This window comes from Neovison vison, chromosome 5 (genome assembly GCF_020171115.1).
Source record: "Neovison vison isolate M4711 chromosome 5, ASM_NN_V1, whole genome shotgun sequence".
Classification (NCBI taxonomy): Eukaryota; Metazoa; Chordata; class Mammalia; order Carnivora; family Mustelidae; genus Neogale; species Neogale vison.
The window spans coordinates 156,305,637-156,324,118 of record NC_058095.1 but is presented as its reverse complement, the minus strand read 5'-3'; the positions used below and the strand labels follow the sequence as shown (position 1 = coordinate 156,324,118).

At 37.8% G+C, this 18,482-nt stretch overlaps 1 protein-coding gene across 3 annotated transcripts in view; it reads right to left on the bottom strand.

Moving 5' to 3' along the window:
* The window catches only part of PCCA (propionyl-CoA carboxylase subunit alpha), a 402,014-nt gene that overhangs the window by 241,610 nt on the left and 141,922 nt on the right, over window positions 1-18,482 (bottom strand). For all 3 annotated transcript variants that reach the window (XM_044250038.1, XM_044250039.1, XM_044250040.1), the window contains 2 exons: window positions 9,275-9,353; window positions 4,802-4,904 (listed from right to left, as the gene is read on the bottom strand). In XM_044250038.1, the coding sequence (XP_044105973.1) occupies window positions 4,802-4,904; window positions 9,275-9,353 (182 nt within the window). The remainder of the gene's footprint in view (window positions 1-4,801; window positions 4,905-9,274; window positions 9,354-18,482) is intronic.

The following is an 18,482-nucleotide window of genomic DNA, read 5'->3' as shown; positions in this document are numbered from 1 at the left end:
AGCATGGAGCCTGACCCAGAAGTTGAACCCAGGACCCTGAGATCATGAGCAGAAATCAAGAGTCAGCTGCATGGGGCCCCTGGGAGCTCAGTCAGTTAAACATCTGGCTTTGGCTCAGGTCATGATCTTAGAACCCTGGGACTGAGTCCTCCCCCCAGCCCCCCCACCCCCGACACAGGTTCCCTGCCCAGTGGAGAGTCTGCTTATCACTCTCCCTCTGCCCCTCCCCCTGCTCATTCTCTCTCATAAATTTTTAAAAATCACAGTAAATAAATAATTGGCTACTTAACCAACTGAGCCACCTAAGCATCCCTCAACAAAAATAATTTGACAGTGATTTATTCCACTACACAAACAAGACTGAGTGACTATACGATATAAAGAGTACCTGTAAGGGAAGTTAATACTTAAATCCCTCATTGGTTTTGTTTTGTTTTTAAGATTTTATTTTTTAAGTAATCTCTATACCCAGGGTGGGGCTCAAACTCACAACCTGGAGACCAAGAGTCACGCTCCACTGACGGAGCCAGTAAGACAGTCCCCCATCGTGAGTTTTGTTCTGTTTTCTTTTACTTTTAATATAGCTTTTTACAGTGTGCGGTTCCTCAATGTGGAAAAATCTCCCAAATACACTGCTTACTAGAAAAAGCTTCATGATAACAGATAACAGGGTGTCCACAAAATGCAAGCCATTTAGTATCCCTGGATCTAACCGACAAAATGTCAGGAGTGCCCAGGTGCAGAAACACGGGCTAAACCACACAGAGTGGTGCCATTGCCACCACCAGTGCAGTCTTAGCATAAGAAAGGACACAGCATGTGAAAAATAGGTTTTTTTAAAAAAAAAAAAAGGGCAGGATATAACAGTGCCTGCTTCTAGGGACAGAGACCAGGGGACTTGGAATACAGGTGAAAGGAATGTTCACTTTTCATCGTATGTCCTTTATTATGAGCACAAATTCCCTCAGATATAATTAAATACATGCAAATTGAGGAAAATAATTTAATAAAAACTACCAAGCATAGACCAGATATAGCAAACACCTATGTTACCGATTTAAGTTACCAGGAGACACTTTCACGTATGTTTAAAATTATCACCTAGATAATACAGGATAGCTAATGAAAATAAACTAAAAGCTGATGTAGATCTATAATTACTTAACACAATCTGACAAACACTTATCGAGTATTAATAATGTGAAAGACAATGGCCTGGTTGCTGGGAACAACAAATGAATAAGACCTACTGACTGCCTTCAACTGCCTTCTTGGTCTATTCAAAAAGTCAGACAATTCAAGATAAAAATCAATGAGACAGGTGGGGAATACAGAGAAGAGGAAAATTAATTTTGCTTGTACAATCGTACAGAAAGGGCAGCCCAAATATCTCCCCTTAGTTACAGACTTAAATAAATACCCAAGAGTCTACTCAACACCTACACTTTTGTACCTCTATTTATTCAGTAAAGTTGCAAAATACAAAATTAATATACAAAAATCAGCTGCATTTCCAAACAATAATGAAGTAGCAAAAAGAGAAATTAAGAAGACAATTCCATTTACAATTACACTAAGAAGAATAAAATACCAAGGAACAAAATTAACCGAGGAGGTGAAAGACCCGCACTCGGGAAACTATAAAATGCTGATAAAAGAGACTGAAGATGACACAAACAAATATACAGCTATTCCGTGCTCGTGGACTGAAAGAATATTGCTAAATATCCATAGTACTCTAAGCCATCTACAGATTTCATGCAATCTCTACCAAAATACCAAAAGCATTCTCCACAGACCTAAAACTAATAATCTTAAAATCTGTATGAATCACCAATGACCACAAATAGCCAAGGCAGGGGCGCCTGGGTGGCTCAGTGGGTTAAAGCCTCTACCTTCGGCTCAGGTCATGATCCCGGGGTCCTGGGATCGAGCCCCGCATCGGGATCTCTGCTCAGAGGGGAGCCTGCTTCCTCCTCTCTCTCTGCCTGCCTCTCTGCCTACTTGTGATCTCTCTCTCTATCAAATAAATAAATAAAATCTTTAAAAGAAAAAAAAAACAAACAAACAAACAAATAGCCAAGGCAATTTTAAGAACAAAGCTGAAAGTATCACAATCCCAGATTTCAAGATATACTACAAAGCTACAGTAATCAAAACAGTACAGTATGGTCACAAGAACAGACACATACATCAACAGAACAGAGTACCAAGAAATATGACAAAGGAGACAAGATTATACAATGGGGAAAAGATAGTCTCTTCAGTTAACGGTGTTGGAAAAACTGGACAGTTCCATGTAAAAGAATAGAACTGGACCACTTTCTAATGCCATACACAAAAATAAACTCCAAATGAATTAAAGACTTAAATGTGAGGCCTGAAACCATACAAATCCTAGAAGAGAACACATAGGCAGTAATTTCCCTGACATCAACCACAGCAACATTTTTCTAGATATGTCCCCTAAAGCAAGGGAACAAAACCAAAAATAAACTACTGGAACTACTCCAAAATAAAAACATTTTGCACAGCAAAGGAAACCACCAACAAGAAAAAAGGTAACCTACTGAATGGGAGGAGATGTTGCAAATTATCTGTTTAATAATAAGGGTTAATATCCAAAACATAAAGGAGAGGGGCACCTGGCTAGCTCAGTCAGTGAAGCATGTTTCTTGATCTCAAGGTCATGAATTCCAGCTCCATGCTGGGTGGGAAGCATACTTTACACACACACACATACACACACACACACACACACACACACACACACACACATACACAGCAATACAGTTTTTACCAGACCTAAACATAACATTACCATGTAATCCAATAATACTTCTCCTCAATAATAATACTTTTCAAATTTGGTGTTTAAATATGTGTATGTCCATAAAAAGACATAACAATGTATTCATAATATCAAAAAGCTGGAAACACCCTGATGATCCACCAAAAGAAAAATGGGTAAATTGCAGGGTATTCAAACAATGAAATATCACCAAGCAATTTTTTTAGAGTTAACAGTAACAGACAGTCTCAAGGAAAAATCTCAAAGATATGATGTTGTCTAAAACAAGTCAGACATAACCAAAATATGTTGTATGACTTCATCTATGTAAGTTTAAATACAGGCAGAAATACTCTGTAGTGTTAGAACAGGAGGTACTTTGGCGGCCAAGTGGAGGGACCGAATGGGAAATTGTATGAAGAAATCTTCTGATGTCACAGAAATGAGCTATATGCAGATCTGGATGGCTGCTGTACAGCTAGCTATACATGCGTGCATGAGAATTTATTGAGTTGTACCCTTAAGATTTGTGGACTTTACTGAAGAGATGTGATACTCACTTCAGAATATCTAAAACAAAAAACCACCACCAACAACAATAAACCCCACTAACTTCAGAAATACACTACATTCAATGTTTTAAGACTACATGCTGATTAGATATATTTGCACATTTTTTCCCACTCTGGAAAACTGGAGGCCCTAGATGAAGATTTTCTACCCATAAAAAATATCTAGGGCACTTGGGTGGCTCAGTCAGTTAAGCATCTGCCATCAGCTCAGGTCATGATCTCAGGGTCCTGGGATCAAGCCCCACATTGGACTCCGGGGGGGGTGGGGGTGAGAGAGGTCAGTGCCTCCCTCTCCCTTTGCCCCCTGCCAGCTTGTGCTCTCTCTCCCTCTCTCTCTCTCTCTCAAATAAATAAATAAAATCTTTAAAAAGGCTATGTAAGGGGTGCCCGGGTGGCTCAGTGGGTTAAAGCCTCTGTTTCACTCGGATCATGGTCCTGGGGTCCTGGATCCAGCCCTGAGTTGGGCTCTCTGCTCAGCAGGGAGCCTGCTTCCCTTCCTCTCTCTGCCTGCCTCCCTGTCTGCCTGTGATCTCTGTCTGTCAAATATAATGAAATTTTTTTTTTAAAAAAGGCTATGTAAAATTATAATTAATTTAAAAAACCACAATGACAAAAATGAAGACTTTTATTATGCCTCATCGGAAAGGGCAAGAGCAGCAAATAACCTATTATTTTAATTTTGTGGCTCTCTGCTCTCTATATATTCTATATATACATAGAATATACATATATTCTATAAGTATATCTATAAATTCTCTATATGAGTAAAACAATACTTAAACTTCAGGAGGATTTCAAATTTAGTGTTTATATTTTATCAATTTTAAATTCAATTCACAGCCATAAGGTTCTGAACAGAAGACATTCTTAACAGAAATGAAAACTTCAGGAGACCCTGTCTTCTTCCACGTGTTATTTCAGAAAACCATTTTTTGTCTTGCTAAAATCCACACCCCACAACTGCTTTAGCAGTTAGATTAAAACCTTAATCTGAATAGAAAAAATTATCTACTCATCTCTATACTAGCAGCTCCTAGAAGAATGCCTGTCTCAGTGAGCCATGCAGACATCTGGTGAATCAAAATGATAGAGTCCAGATCAGGCACTTAAAAAAAAAAAAAAAAAAAAGGAAGCAAGCCCTGTCATGGCCCAGTCTCAGAATGGGACTGAATGATTCTCTCTAGATGCTATGCTTTTAGCTTGGCCAGACAGCTTGGAACTGTTTCTTTGAGGATTTCTGTATCACCCCCTACACTAACCAACATTCTGGCACTTTGATGAGAAGTATACCAGATTCCCAAGGGAAGTAATCAATTCATGTACATTTTCTATTCTGAAGTTATTAAAGCATATCAGAACAATTCACAATCATTCTAAATGGAAGAAAGAAATGATTTTTTTAAAGTCATAATAAGAAAGCATCTTAAGATATACCAACCTGGATTTCTATATGACGAGGGTTATCGATAAATTTTTCTATTAGTAGTCTATCATCACCAAAACTAGAAGCAGCTTCTTGAGATGAAAATCTAAAGCCATCCCTAATTTAAAAAAAAAAGGGGGGGGTGGACAATCAAACTAACAAAGCAAATACAGTCCTCAATATGAAAGAAAACAAAGCACTTAAATATTTATTTTGGTTTATGAACAAAGCAAAGAAAAATTCACTTAAGGCACAAATAACTAAGTTGACTTTCATTGACCAACAACTCCTACACTCACCAGCTTTGTGACCTGGGGTTAATGATTTAACTTCCCAGACCCTAGATTATATAATGAAATAGGAATACCAATACTTAGTTCACCAACTGTTAAAAATTAGATTTTTTAATAAACCACACAAAATTCCATTTCCTCACCCCTAAGATATTTAAATTCCACTAATAAAAAAATTTTTCAACACATATTCATTTGACTCAAGAGTCAGAATACGTACACAAAAATGCAAAGGGCCAACTTGGCCAATGGCATGACTGGGACAAAACTATAACGAAATACTCAGTGAGGATGAACATACAAGAGAAGGATCCTCAAGAACATTTTATGATATTTTTCATGATATTTTAAATATACACACATAAATGTAACAGCCCTCACATACCCATACACATCATTACAACTTTTTCTTTTGAAGCTGTTCAAAATTAATCATTAAAAGATAAAAGTACAATTTCTGAAAATAAAAATATGGATATAATTATAGGTTTATCCATTTTCTTCCCAAACTATAAAAATTTAAATTGTTATAATTAAAAATACGCTCACCAAATTCATATACTATGAATTTCAATGAAATTCAAATGAAATGGGCTTATTCACTATTAAAAATGCACACTTGCTTAACTAAAACTGAGTATATTATTGTCCACTCACTGATATATTCAGAATGTAGTTTAATTCTTTTTACATATCACTAAGTTTCTTAATCTTCAGATTAAATATCTATACTTTAATACAATATTAAAATTTGTCCAACCTTCTAATTTGCAAACATTCCATCTGGCATTATTAGAAATATATGTCCGGCGAAGAGAGCACTGGCATTATTAGAAATAAACACCACATTTGTTTTTGTGCTTAAAAAATACAACACAGCAAGTAAACAATGACCAGAAGATAAATTCAAAACATATTGCAACAATTCCCGTTTCTCGGAGTTCTCAGGGAAAAGGTATCAAGTTTTCTTAGTCCTCTATTACTTCTTTGATTTAGGGGAATGGAGTTTTTAGATCTCTGGAGACTGCAAACCTCAAAGAAACCAACGCACAATGAATTATTGTTTCCAGTACCATATGACCAACTTTTTATTAGATGGGGTATGATGATTCACAAAGAAAAAAAAAAAAAGCTCATTACAGTTTGTCTCTGCTGTAATGACTAAGGGCTTTCATGTTGCATTTAAACCAAGAATGCTAGAGAAAAAAATCAAAATCACCCAAATAAATGATCACATTCAAAAGCATCACCAGGATATTTTGGAGCTCATGGAAAACTACTTTTTTAAAAACATTTGTTATGCTCAGTTACACACTGATTCAACAAGTTTTTTGCTCATCATGAAACCATGAGCCCGCGGCATATTTAGGTGGTGGGAATACAAAAATAAAGCAGAAACTGCTCTCAAAGGACGCAAAGGCTAGCAGGGGTATTCCAAAATGTAAACATGGTCAATTTTCCATTGCGCCTTATTTCACTGACATGCGGATAGGGAAAAGAAAGCCAGAGGTTAATATGAAGACATGAGTCTACCAACAACCTTCCTGATTCTCACCCTAATTTAATACACAATAACAGACAGTGTTTAAAAAAAAAATAAAAATAAACTAAGTCTTTGAGATGTTCTAGATTCCAAGATAAGCCATAGATGCTACTTTCCTGAAAACACTTACAAGAGATGTTCCAAGAGGGACACACTCCTCAGAATAAAATAATAAAGCAGTTACTGGCTACAAACAAGGCTTTCCTTCCAAAGAAGGCTAAAATTTTTGTGGATCATGCAAAAAAAATCCCCCCCGCCCAGAAATGAGAAAGGAAGGAGTACATACAACGGGGCACGTTAACAACTGGTGACTCTATATTCTCTCAACTTTTCTGTACTTTAGATTCTTCCAAAGTAACGGGGGATATAGAGCGACTTTTATCAAATTGAGAACAATATTTTAGACAGAAAATTTACTCCCTAAAAGATGCCCACTGTATGAGTAAAGACAGTGATTTCTGAAAATACCAAATGCTACATTAAAATTCATTGGTTAACAGCAGCACGGCAAATCTCAATGCCAAGAAACTGAAGAGTTATCTTCAGTTAACTGTTAACATGTTGCTAACAGTAAGCCGTAGAGAAATGAGGGAGAAGAAACCCAAGATCCCAAGAAGAATAATGAAAAATAAGTGCTAAGCTTAATTGCTATATAAGTGCCATACAAAAAGGGCCACACAAGAAGGAAAAAGTTACAGTTTGTAAAATACACACCTATAAAACCATGAAGTTGTGTTTAATATCTTTACTAGGGCATTCTTCCCTAGCCAGAAGTTAAAGTAAACAGATCGTTTTTTCCAAAGATGGCCGCAGCATCATCTCCCATTCCGTGGGTTTACTCTCTAGAACACTGTTGCCTAATCATGCAGCACAGGAAGTTCTCAAAGTAAGACTTACAGTACAAAAAAAGAAAGTGTACAGGACTGCACAGAAAACAAATTATATTGAAATACAATACAGGATTGAAATTATTTTCTAAAAACAAATTTGGTATATAATATATGGATGGGGTTCTTTACTCATATAAGCTCCAACAACAAATCTAATAATCACTGTTACTTAGAGATATATTAGCACATTACAGTTGCTGAAGATATGTGATTTCCAAAGCGGTAGAAATTTCCAAAGATACTAATACTCTTGCAGTTCATTGCCTACATTGGAGGAAACACTAAATCCCAGTTAGAGGCAAGTGAAAGAAATAGGTCCTTTTTTCTCTCTTCCAGATGTATAAAACTCCTCTGAATTTTATGGGACTAGGAACTCAAAGGTTAAGAACTCGTGATCTAGTGTATAAACTTCACAGAGCAAAGACTTACTCTGTTTATCGTTCACTGCTGTATTTAGGAGCACTACTAAAAAACAGTGACTGCCACACAGCTTCTCAACAAGTAGCGTCAGTCCATGCAACGAGTGAATTCGTGCAGTCCGTCTCTGCTATCACTGTCACTAAGAGTAAGGCTGGGGTTTAAAGAGTAGTACATCCTCTCTCGCCACCCACAACACAACCGATTACTTTCTCTGGTGCTCAACCAAAGAAACAACGGTGTTCTGAGACAATTTTCTAGCAGAGATAAAACCATCTGTGCAAGTCTGCAACCTGGTGTCCTCCCAAGAGATTTTAAAGGGTAATGTATTGCCTCAAGGACATTTTTACCTTATTCACTTGAGAACCTAATTTCTGAACTAGGTTTGTACTGGACAACTTTTGCACCAACTGCTCTGGCCCTCTGTCTTTGAGAGACTGGGGGAGTGGGGAGGAAAGGAAAAGCAAGGGAAAGGGAGAAAGGAGAACCATCTGGAAGACCACAATACTTCTGGGTAGAGAAAGAGCACTGAAAGGCAACATAACATGATAATTAAGTCATTTTTTGTCTCCTCCGACCCTTCCCCCCGCCAAAAAAAAAAAGACAAAAAACTCTTCTGCCAAATGTGAAAATTAATAAAAACACAAACCTAAAGAGAATCCCCTAAAACCTGTTTGTACTAGGCAGTTTTTCAAAAAATGATTTTCTAATCATGTAAACAATGCATTGGGCTTTTTAAACTGTTTTTAAAAAGTTACTTTTGTTTCTGAAACTAGTATGCTAAAAGAATGTGGTCTACCTTTACAACAGAGTGCACTGTATATAAAGGACATTTAGTAGTTTCAAATTCAAATTCAAATTTAAATTCAAATATATTCCACGGTCAAAAATTACCAAAGTAGTTTGCTATTTTTATAGACAAGCAATGGAAAGTAAGTGCGGACTGAGTAACACATAAGCAAATGAAATCATGACTGCCTTTTAAATGTGACTGCTTCAAATCTCTGCCCACATTCAGAATATACAGCATCAAACGTTAGTAGCTTTTGTCTAGAAAATAGAATCATGACCATAATTTTTTAAAATATACTGTAAAAACAAAAAGACAATCCTTTGTTAATACTTAAGGAAGTAAAAAAGACCTTTCAATAACAGAATAATCATCAACAAAATATGAACAAGGAAGTTTTCAGCATAATTTCTATTTTTTTCCACCTAAAAGAGTAAAAATGAGATGGTTACTGTAATTATCCCATTACACTTTTGGTATCTGTTTACTTGTCAGTTTAATAAAACTCTACTAACTGCAATTTTCATCAAAAGTATATTTTGGACAGCACCTCACCTGGTCTCTTCATCATCCCAGGCGATTCGCATGCCTTTCCCACCACCACCTGCTGAGGCCTTGATCATGACAGGGTAGCCTAACAGCAGGGAAGAATTAGACAGAAGTTCAGACTTTGATCATCTGGATGCATGAACATGACAACTGACCACATGTTCAATAACGCAGAAGACAATAACTAATTTATTTAAAAGTTCCTTTTTAGAGTCAGGAAAATAGCACCAGTGTAATGATCTCATATATATTTTAAAAACAAGAGTGTTATCATTCCAAAAGAAAAGGACTGTTTGTATCAAATAAATACAACATTTTCCCCAGTAATGAAATAAAAAGCTAAGGAAACATAAATAAGTTGTTTGACAATAGATTCCAAAAACAGAAGTAGATACAGTATTAGTTAAACAAACATAAGAAACAACTTTTAAATAATATCAAGCATATACATACACATACAATATTCCCCAAAAGTGTCGTCTGCATGCACAACAAGTTAAATTCCCTTTTCCAAAAGTAATGGTTTACAGTATTTGAGGCATTTTTATCTGAAAAGTCACAGAGAACCCCTACAGCTTTTATCAGCAAGAACTGACACAATGATGTGGGGGGAAATCAAGTCACACAGTTATTGTACTATGGGCGGAAAGGGAAGTTCCAGGACTCGCTGTTCCGGGGGAAGAGGCCACTGCACCGTTTCCACTCATCCGACAGGGAATGTGTGCGCTAGCGAGTAAGATGAAAACACACAGTAAGGCCTGAACAAATGATCTCCAGCTAAAGTTTTAAACAACAAAATTGAATCATAAAATTATTAATAACTATTTAGATTATTATAAGGCAAAAATTTTGACAGCTTGAGTCACCTGCATCAATTTATCAAGAAAGGCTATAAAAAAATCTCTTTGCTTAGAGGTTTTCCAAAAACAAGGTGGATACATTCACGTCCGAGACACTTGTTGATGATCTTTTCTGAAGAAAAAGATCAGTGAGTGCTTAAAAGACTCTTCCCAGCCTGTGATGCTCAAACAGCACGACACTCTAACTACAGGATCCTAGAGGAAAAGGAAGAGAGGGCCAAGTGTCATAGACCTTTAACCCCAACCCATAAATATCATTCTTAACTTCAACTGAGTTAGGATGGCACTGGCTTTCTGTTTCATAATTAATTCACTTTTTAAAATTCTGACGTTGCTTATGTTTACGTGGAACAGCATTTTAAAAGCAATGCTAAGTGCAGTGAGAAGAAAGACTAACATACTTTTTTCACATTGCTAGCCTAAGAATCTAGAAGGAAAAGGGGGGAAGTACCCAATAATTCTATCCTTGGAAATTCACAAGAGAAAGGTGTCATAGGAAGGTACTAAAGGAGAGATTAAGGAAAGCATATGACAGCAAGAGCCGTTAACATGAAGCTATGAAGGATGAGTGGGATTTGAACATTTTAGTCAGGAATAGCAGGAACTGGTTTTAAAAAATGACTAAAATAATCCAGCTGGAGAGCATCCATGGGATGGCAGAAGAAAAAGAATTAAAATATAAATTAGAGAGAAAATATGCTTGTCCCTCTCGCACATCCAAGATCCTGCACAAGAGTGAGAAGAAGGGAATGTGTCTCCTTCCATGCTGTAGCCTCACCATGAACGTCACATAAAGGAATCAGATTGAACTCATTAAAGAAGAATTAGCCTTTTTTGGAGCAGTGAAGAAATAATATCTAACAATGAGAACCTGCCATGCCTGAGAAAACGTTTTCACAAAAAATTTAAACAAATGGATCCATATGCCCAAAAAAAAAAAAAAAAGTTAGATCAATTCACATTCCAAAACTATTTATCCATATAAGCAGGAAACAGGAAACCACAAGAGGTAAGATATCTACATCCCTTATCTCTATTTTCAGTTCCCTCTGAGAATTAGGAAATTTACAGTTACTCTGATTCCAGTTTTAATCTCGTCTTGGTTATTTACTATGGGCCTGGGCTATACAGTCATTTGTGAGGTTTGAGATAAGACTGGGAAATTGTCCTTGGTCACAAGAAACTAGACGGAGAAACAAAACACGAAAAGTAATTTGTCACTGGGAAACTATTATATGTTCAGAAAAAGAGAGACGTTGATAGGCACCAGGGCAGTGTGTGATAAGGCAATTACAAAATGGTCCCCCATCAGGAGGCAATGTGGCATCAGACCTGTGAATACATGCAACCCAGAAAGACAGGATTCCCTGACGGAACAGGCCAAATGTAACACAGCTGGGAGCTAGGAAGAAACTGGCATAAGCTAGTGACATTATAGTCACCAACTCAATGTAATTTCTAAACTGTAATTGGGAATAATATAAAGCTAAGATTTTCTACTCAACTTCTTATGCCAAGTCAGTCATTAAATTTCAGATAGAACGTATTTTTATGTTGCCACCCTGCCATGGAGAAACTAGACCTCGCTATTTGAAGAGAGGGGAAAGAATATTCCACACAGATGATGTTAAATCCTATCAAAAAGCCCAGTCTCTCATCCCTACTTTCCTGTTTCCTATTGCGTCTCTGCAACTCTAACTGGGATAAGTTATGCGGTGCCACGAACTGGAAGAAAAAGGTAAAAAAAGATTCAGCCAAAAGTTAACATTCCTGGAAAAATCCGAAATAATCAATTTGTTGTCGATCACCATTCCTTCACTTTACTTGGTCTAGACACAAAATTTCCACTAGTGTTCTGTCCCAATTTATTATCTGCCGGAGTACTTAGTCCTGCGTTCAGCTTTGGTCCACCATGCAGATCTTTAATTTATGTTCTTCAGTTGTCATAGGTTTGAAACATAACCACCTTCCTTACAACAAACAGAACAGAATTCTCAAGTTTTTTAAAAGGAGAAAAATCTCTTGGTATGAAAAGATCGCTTTAAAAAAAGACACCTCAGGTCCTAGTGGTGTTGGCAAGTTCTCCCTCACGCTTCTCATCCTCTCCCCGGACGCCGCCTACTGACCCTACTGACGCCGCCTACTCCCGCTACCGGACCTTCACCGCCCGGACCACCCAGAGATTCACCCAACTCTGACATGCAGGGCGTCTCCAGTCTTTATTTCCCTTCCACCTACTGCTTCCAAAAAGAAATGGACTAAATACTACATGAGAAAAAAATTAAGTATTTAAGAAAATACAGAAACTCGAGTTACCAAAGCACTATTCCTAACGTTTCTGTCCTCAGACCTCGAGGACAGCTCTGGTCTCCCGTCCCCCCAGCAACCAGCAGGTTTACTTTCCATCGTAAAGCAGCAATCCTCTTTGTAACTTTCCACCACATTTTCGTTCATCAACTCAAAACTATACACTCAGTAAACACTTCATGTGCCAAGCATGGATGTGGCTCTGGGGGATACAAAATGAACAATTCAGAAAGTTCTGGGCTCTCATGGCCCTTACCATCTAGCGGAGAAAGATGCGTGAGTACGCATGTGCCTGAACGTGCATACGGTACAAGTGTGTGCAGTAATACACATACTTCATGGAAGATGGGGACAGTGACAAAAACAGAAGGAAGTGACTGGGGGTAATCAGGGTTACTTCTCCTTGAAGGCTTCTCTTTAAGACGGAAGCTGAAAGTGAGGCCTGACAAGAGCTGAAGCCAGCCCTCTGACCACCAGTGAGGAAGGAACACTCCTGACGGAAGGAATGAGCTGGAAAATTACCAAGGAGAGGGCAGCAACCTAATGTTGGATTTCTGAAGCTCACTCTGGCTACTCTGCAAGGCCTGAACTGTAGAAGGGCAAGGGTGGGCACAGGGAGACTGAGTAGGAAGCTTCTGCCGTGTTCCAAGGGAAAGCCAGCTGCAACCCCTACTCGGCTCAAAGACAGACAAAGGCTGATTGGTTCAGAGGTAGAGTCAGCATGACTTGTTGACAGTTCAGATGTTTGGCTATAGATGATAAGGAAAGGAAGAGTCTAGAGGCTTCAGCACTCTCTCATTTTGTTATGGAATACAGGTCCAAAAGACCAACTTTTTTAGACCAACTAATAGCACCATGTTGCCCCACGCAAGACACAATACGTAACCTCCCCGCTTCAAGCAAAATCTGTCCCTATACATGGCAGCATAACCTGGTAACACAAAGCTGATAAACGAAATGACACCTTAATGACGCAACAGTCATAAAGAATTTTATGTAGTTTTTCACCTAGGGATTCTTGAATTAAGATTTCTCAGAACTTAATGACTGACAGAGACAAATAGTTAAAAAAAAAAATGAAGTATTTCACCTTTCCTATTCCTAATTTGGTGATGCAAATCAGAAATCTTTCAAAAAGTAAAAAATTTTTGGTCTTTTTTTAAAGATTTACATGCAAGTGCAGGGGGAGAGGCCAAGGGAGAGGGAGAGAGACAATCTCCAGCAGACTCCCCACTGAGCAAGGAGTCTGAAACATGGCTAGATCCCAGGACCCTGAGATCATGACCTGAGCAGAAATCAAAAGTCACATGCTCAGCTGACTGAGCCACCCAGGTGCCCCTTGCCTTCTTTTAAAAGCAGCTGTAAGGGTGCCTGGGAGGTTCAGTCGGTCAAGCAACTGGCTTTGGCTCAGGTCATGCTACTGAAGTTCCAGGATTGAGCCCCACCCACATCAGGCGCCCAGCTCCCTTCTCCCTCTGACCCTCTCCCCTCTCATGCACTCTCTTTCTCTCTCTCAAATAAATAAATAAAATCTTTAAAAAAAAACAAAAATAAATAAAATAAAAACAGCTGAAAAACACTTAAAACTGCAAGGCCTTTATTTCCCAAAAGAAAGTTTACAAGTTAAAAGAAAACAAAAGCTATTTTAGAGAGTAGGACAGTCCTGCAGATGGACAGAACAGGATCTGATAACAGAACCTCAGAAGAGAGAACAAAAGAACCTGGGGTAAGAGGGAGACGGTTCCTGAGACAGAAGGAAGGAAATCTCCAGATAAAAGCTGTACAATCTAATTACAGGGAAATCAAGTATTAAACATTGCATTTGTTAGATTCCCTTTTTCTCCTTTAATGTAAAAGAGTTCACTTACGATTCTGGTTGGGAGTTTGTGTGTATGTGTGGGGGGAGGGGTTAGGTGGGAGGGGTGTCCTTCATGAAAGTGGTATTTTTGAAAATTCCTAGGTGACCACTGCAAGCAATATTCCACAATTTGAATTTAACTCATTGCTTCCTTGTTATCACATTCAGAATTTAAAAATTAAATATCACCTAACTGATACTGTACCCTAATTCTTATGACACCAGAAAACAAAGAAAAAAGAAAAAAAAAAGTCCATTTGTCTATTTCCTGATGACATTTGATTATTTGATTCAGATGGTGCCAATTAAATTTCCTCATGAAAAATATACCACTTTCTGTTTATAATTAGCAAACAATCTATAGATCAACACTTGGAAACTGAATATCCTATATTCTACTCAATGGAAATAATAAACATGAGTAATTCTTGCTTTATATAATTTTTACACTTTTTGTAGCAAAACGAGTTTTAAAAAATGAGGACAACTTTTTGCCTCTCCTCGCTAGTGGCAAAGAGTTCCTGGAGAAGAGAACATAAAATGGTACTTACTAAGTAAATGAATTAATTTATAATTTCAGTAGCTGCAAATCATTTTATTTTTACTACTATAATATATTTCACTGTACAAACAAACCAAAGCATTATCTGTTCTACTATGAAGAGATATTCAGATGCATACATACAATGCTCCCATGAATACCTCTGAATGTGTTGCCTGGAGCCCTGTGTAAGAGTTCCTAGAGTATATGCCCAGGACTGTAACTGTTGGATAGGATGCAAGTTATAAAGTCTTTATGAAAAATATAATTTCCTCACTATTCTTTATATGACCACAACACTTACATAAACTCCTATCACCTGCCTCTTCACAGGATACCTGCAGTAGCCTCCAAACACAGCTCCCTATCACTACAGCTGGTCACCTCAAACTACACTGCAGTCATTGGAATCCTCAAACACACACACACACACACACACACACACACACACACACGTACATACGTAAGATCACCTCTCTCTCTTACCTAAAACATTCATTGAGTTTACATTGTACCAAGAAACCATAGATGTTTAAAGAAATAGGAATTACTAACTCAAGGACAGGAAGCATGGAAGAAGGTACAGAGAGACGGCCTAACATATACTTGTTGAATCACAATACCAGGTAAGGCTATGCTTGCCTTAAGCCAAGAAAGCTTTAAGAAAAAAAAAAAAAGAAAGAAAGAAAAAGAAAAGGCTAAAACATATTATGAAGATCAATTAACTGACCTATTAAACAAAATAAACCTTAACACCCTTTACTCAAACATGACAAAACCCAAACACACAAGATAATATTCACAATGTTTACAATCCAATCAAAAATTAAGAGATGCACGCGGATGCCTAGGTGGTGCAGTTAAGCAACGACTCTTGGTTTTTGGTTCAGGTTGTGATCTGAGGGTTGAGACAGGAAGCCCCACCTTGGGCTCCAGAGGGAGTCTGCTTAAGACTCTTTCCCTCTCCCCCTGACTTTCTTCCCCTACCCCCACACCTCACCCCCTGCGCGCGCTCGCTCGCTCTCTCTCTCTCAAATAAATAAATAAAAAGAAAAGAAAAGATGTGAAGAGGGATGCCTGGCTGGCTCAGCCCACAGAGCATGTGATTCTTGACCTCCGGGTCATGAGTTTGAGCCTCACGTTGGGCTTAGCAACTACTTTAGAAAGAGAGAGAGAGAGAGACATGTCAAGAGGTCAAATATAATCCACCTCAGGAAGAAAACAGTCAATAGAAACAAACCCAGAAATGAAGAACCTTAAAAGACCTATTATAAATTATAGCTATTACAATCACTGTAAGTATGGGAAAGGATTTTTTAAAAAATTATCAACTATACTTCAAGAAAAAAAAAATATTTCTGGAGTGCCTGGGTGGTTCAACCAGATAAGTGGCTGACTCTTGATTTTGGCTCAGGTCATGACCTCGGGGTCCTGGCTGGGATCAAGCCCCACGGCATAATCCACGCTCAGCAGGGACTCTGCTTCAGGATTCTCTCTCCCTCTCCCTTTGCCCATTCCCCTGCTATGTCTCTCTCTCTCCCAAATAAATAAATCTTTAAAAAATGTTCTAATAAACAGAAAATGATGATGATGAGAGAAACAGAAAACATAAAAAAATTAACATTTGGATTCCTAGGTATAAAAGTAACTGAAAGGAAAAAAACCCAACAATGTAGAAAAGAATTATACCATGACCAAGTGGGATTTATTCCCAGTATGCAAGGTTAGTTCAACATTCAAAAAGCAGTTAATATAATCCATCACATCAACAGGCTGAAGAAGAAAAAATATGACATGACCATTATCAGCAGATGGAGAAAAAGCAATTTGATGAAATTCAACACCCACTGAGTTCATCTAACTATGAATACAAGGAAAGTTCTTAAGCTTCATAAAGAACATCTACAAAAAGCCTACACCTGACCTTATACTTAATGGTGAGAACCTAGATGCTTTCCCCCCAAGATGAGGAACAAGGTAAAGATGTCCCCTCTTACCACTCCTATTCAATGTCCTATACCAGTTCTATTTTATGCAATAAGACAAGAAACAGATAAACACATACGGAAGAAATAAAACTCTTCATTAGCAGGTAATATGATTTCTATAATGAAAACTTCAAAGAACCAACAACCACTACCACCAAAAATATCCAGAACTAATAAGTGGATTAAAAAAAGGTTGCAGGATACAAGGTCAACATACAAAAGGTGACTGCATTCCTATATACCAACATGAGAACTTCAACTTTAAGGCTAAAAACCAGGGCGCCTGGGTGGCTCAGTGGGTTAAGCCTCTGCCCTCGGCTCGGGTCATGGTCTCGGGTTCTGGGATAGAGCCCCACATCGGGCTCTCTGCTGAACAGGGAGTCTGCTTTCCCCTCTCTTTGTCTCTGCCTGCTGCTCTGCTTGCTTGTGATCTCTCTCTCTCTCTCTCTCTCTCTGTCAAATAAATAAATAAAATTTAAGAAAAAAAAAACTTTTAAAAAAATTAAATTAAAAACCAGTATCATTTACATGAGCACTCACCCACCCGCCCTCCCCCCCAAAAAAACTCAGGCATAAATCTAACAAAATATGTATGGTACCTATATGAAGAAAACTACAAAATTCAAATGAAATTAAGGAAGATCTAAATAAATGGACAAATATCCAAGTGTAGGCTATGAATTCTCCTCAACCTGATCTACAGATACAATGCAATCCCAACTAAAACTCTCAGCAAGTTATTTTGTGGCTATCAACAAACTGATTTTAACATTTATAAAGAAAAGCAAAAGACCCAGAATAGTTAATGTTAGAGGAGAGTGACAATTTCAAAAGGTTGGTATTACCCTACTCCAAGACTTACTATAAAGCTACAGTCAGCATGGTATTGGTAAAAGCACACACAAATTAATGGAATAAAATAAAGGGACTAAAAACAGACGCACAAAAATACAGTCAACTGATCTCCCACAAAGGAGCAAAAGCAATCAACAGAGAAAGGATGGTCTCTTCAACAAATGGTGCTAGAACTGGGCATTCATACACAAAAAAGTGAATCTACACACAATCCTTAGAAATTAACTCAGTAGACCTTAGACTCAAATATAGAAACAGGGAGAGTTCTAGAAGATGAATAGGAGAAAATTTAGATGACCTTGGGTTTGACAATTAGTTTTTAGATACAATACCAAAAGCACGACCCTTAAAAGGAAAACATTGATAATTGAGCTTTATTAAAATTATACATTTCTCTGTCAAATCAAAAACAAAAAACACTCAAAAGAATGTAGGCCCAAGTCACAGACTAGGAGAAAACTTTTGCAAACTACCTATCTGATAAAGAACTGTATCTAAAAGAGAGCTCTTAAAACTCAACAATAAGGAAAACCAATCAAAAAATCAGTAAAAGATTTGAAGAGACACTTCTATGGAGAAGATACAAGATGGCAAATAAGCATATGAAGAGATGCTCAACATCTTTGTCTTCAGGGGAATGCAAATCAAACCAAAATACTACTATGCGCTTATTAGAATGGCTAATATTCCAAAGCATTCACAATACCAAAGGCTATGGAGGGTGCAGAGCAACAGGAGAGCACCAGGACCCCTTACTCACCATGGGGGGTGGGGAGAGGGGGCGCAGGGGGGATGCAAAATCTTC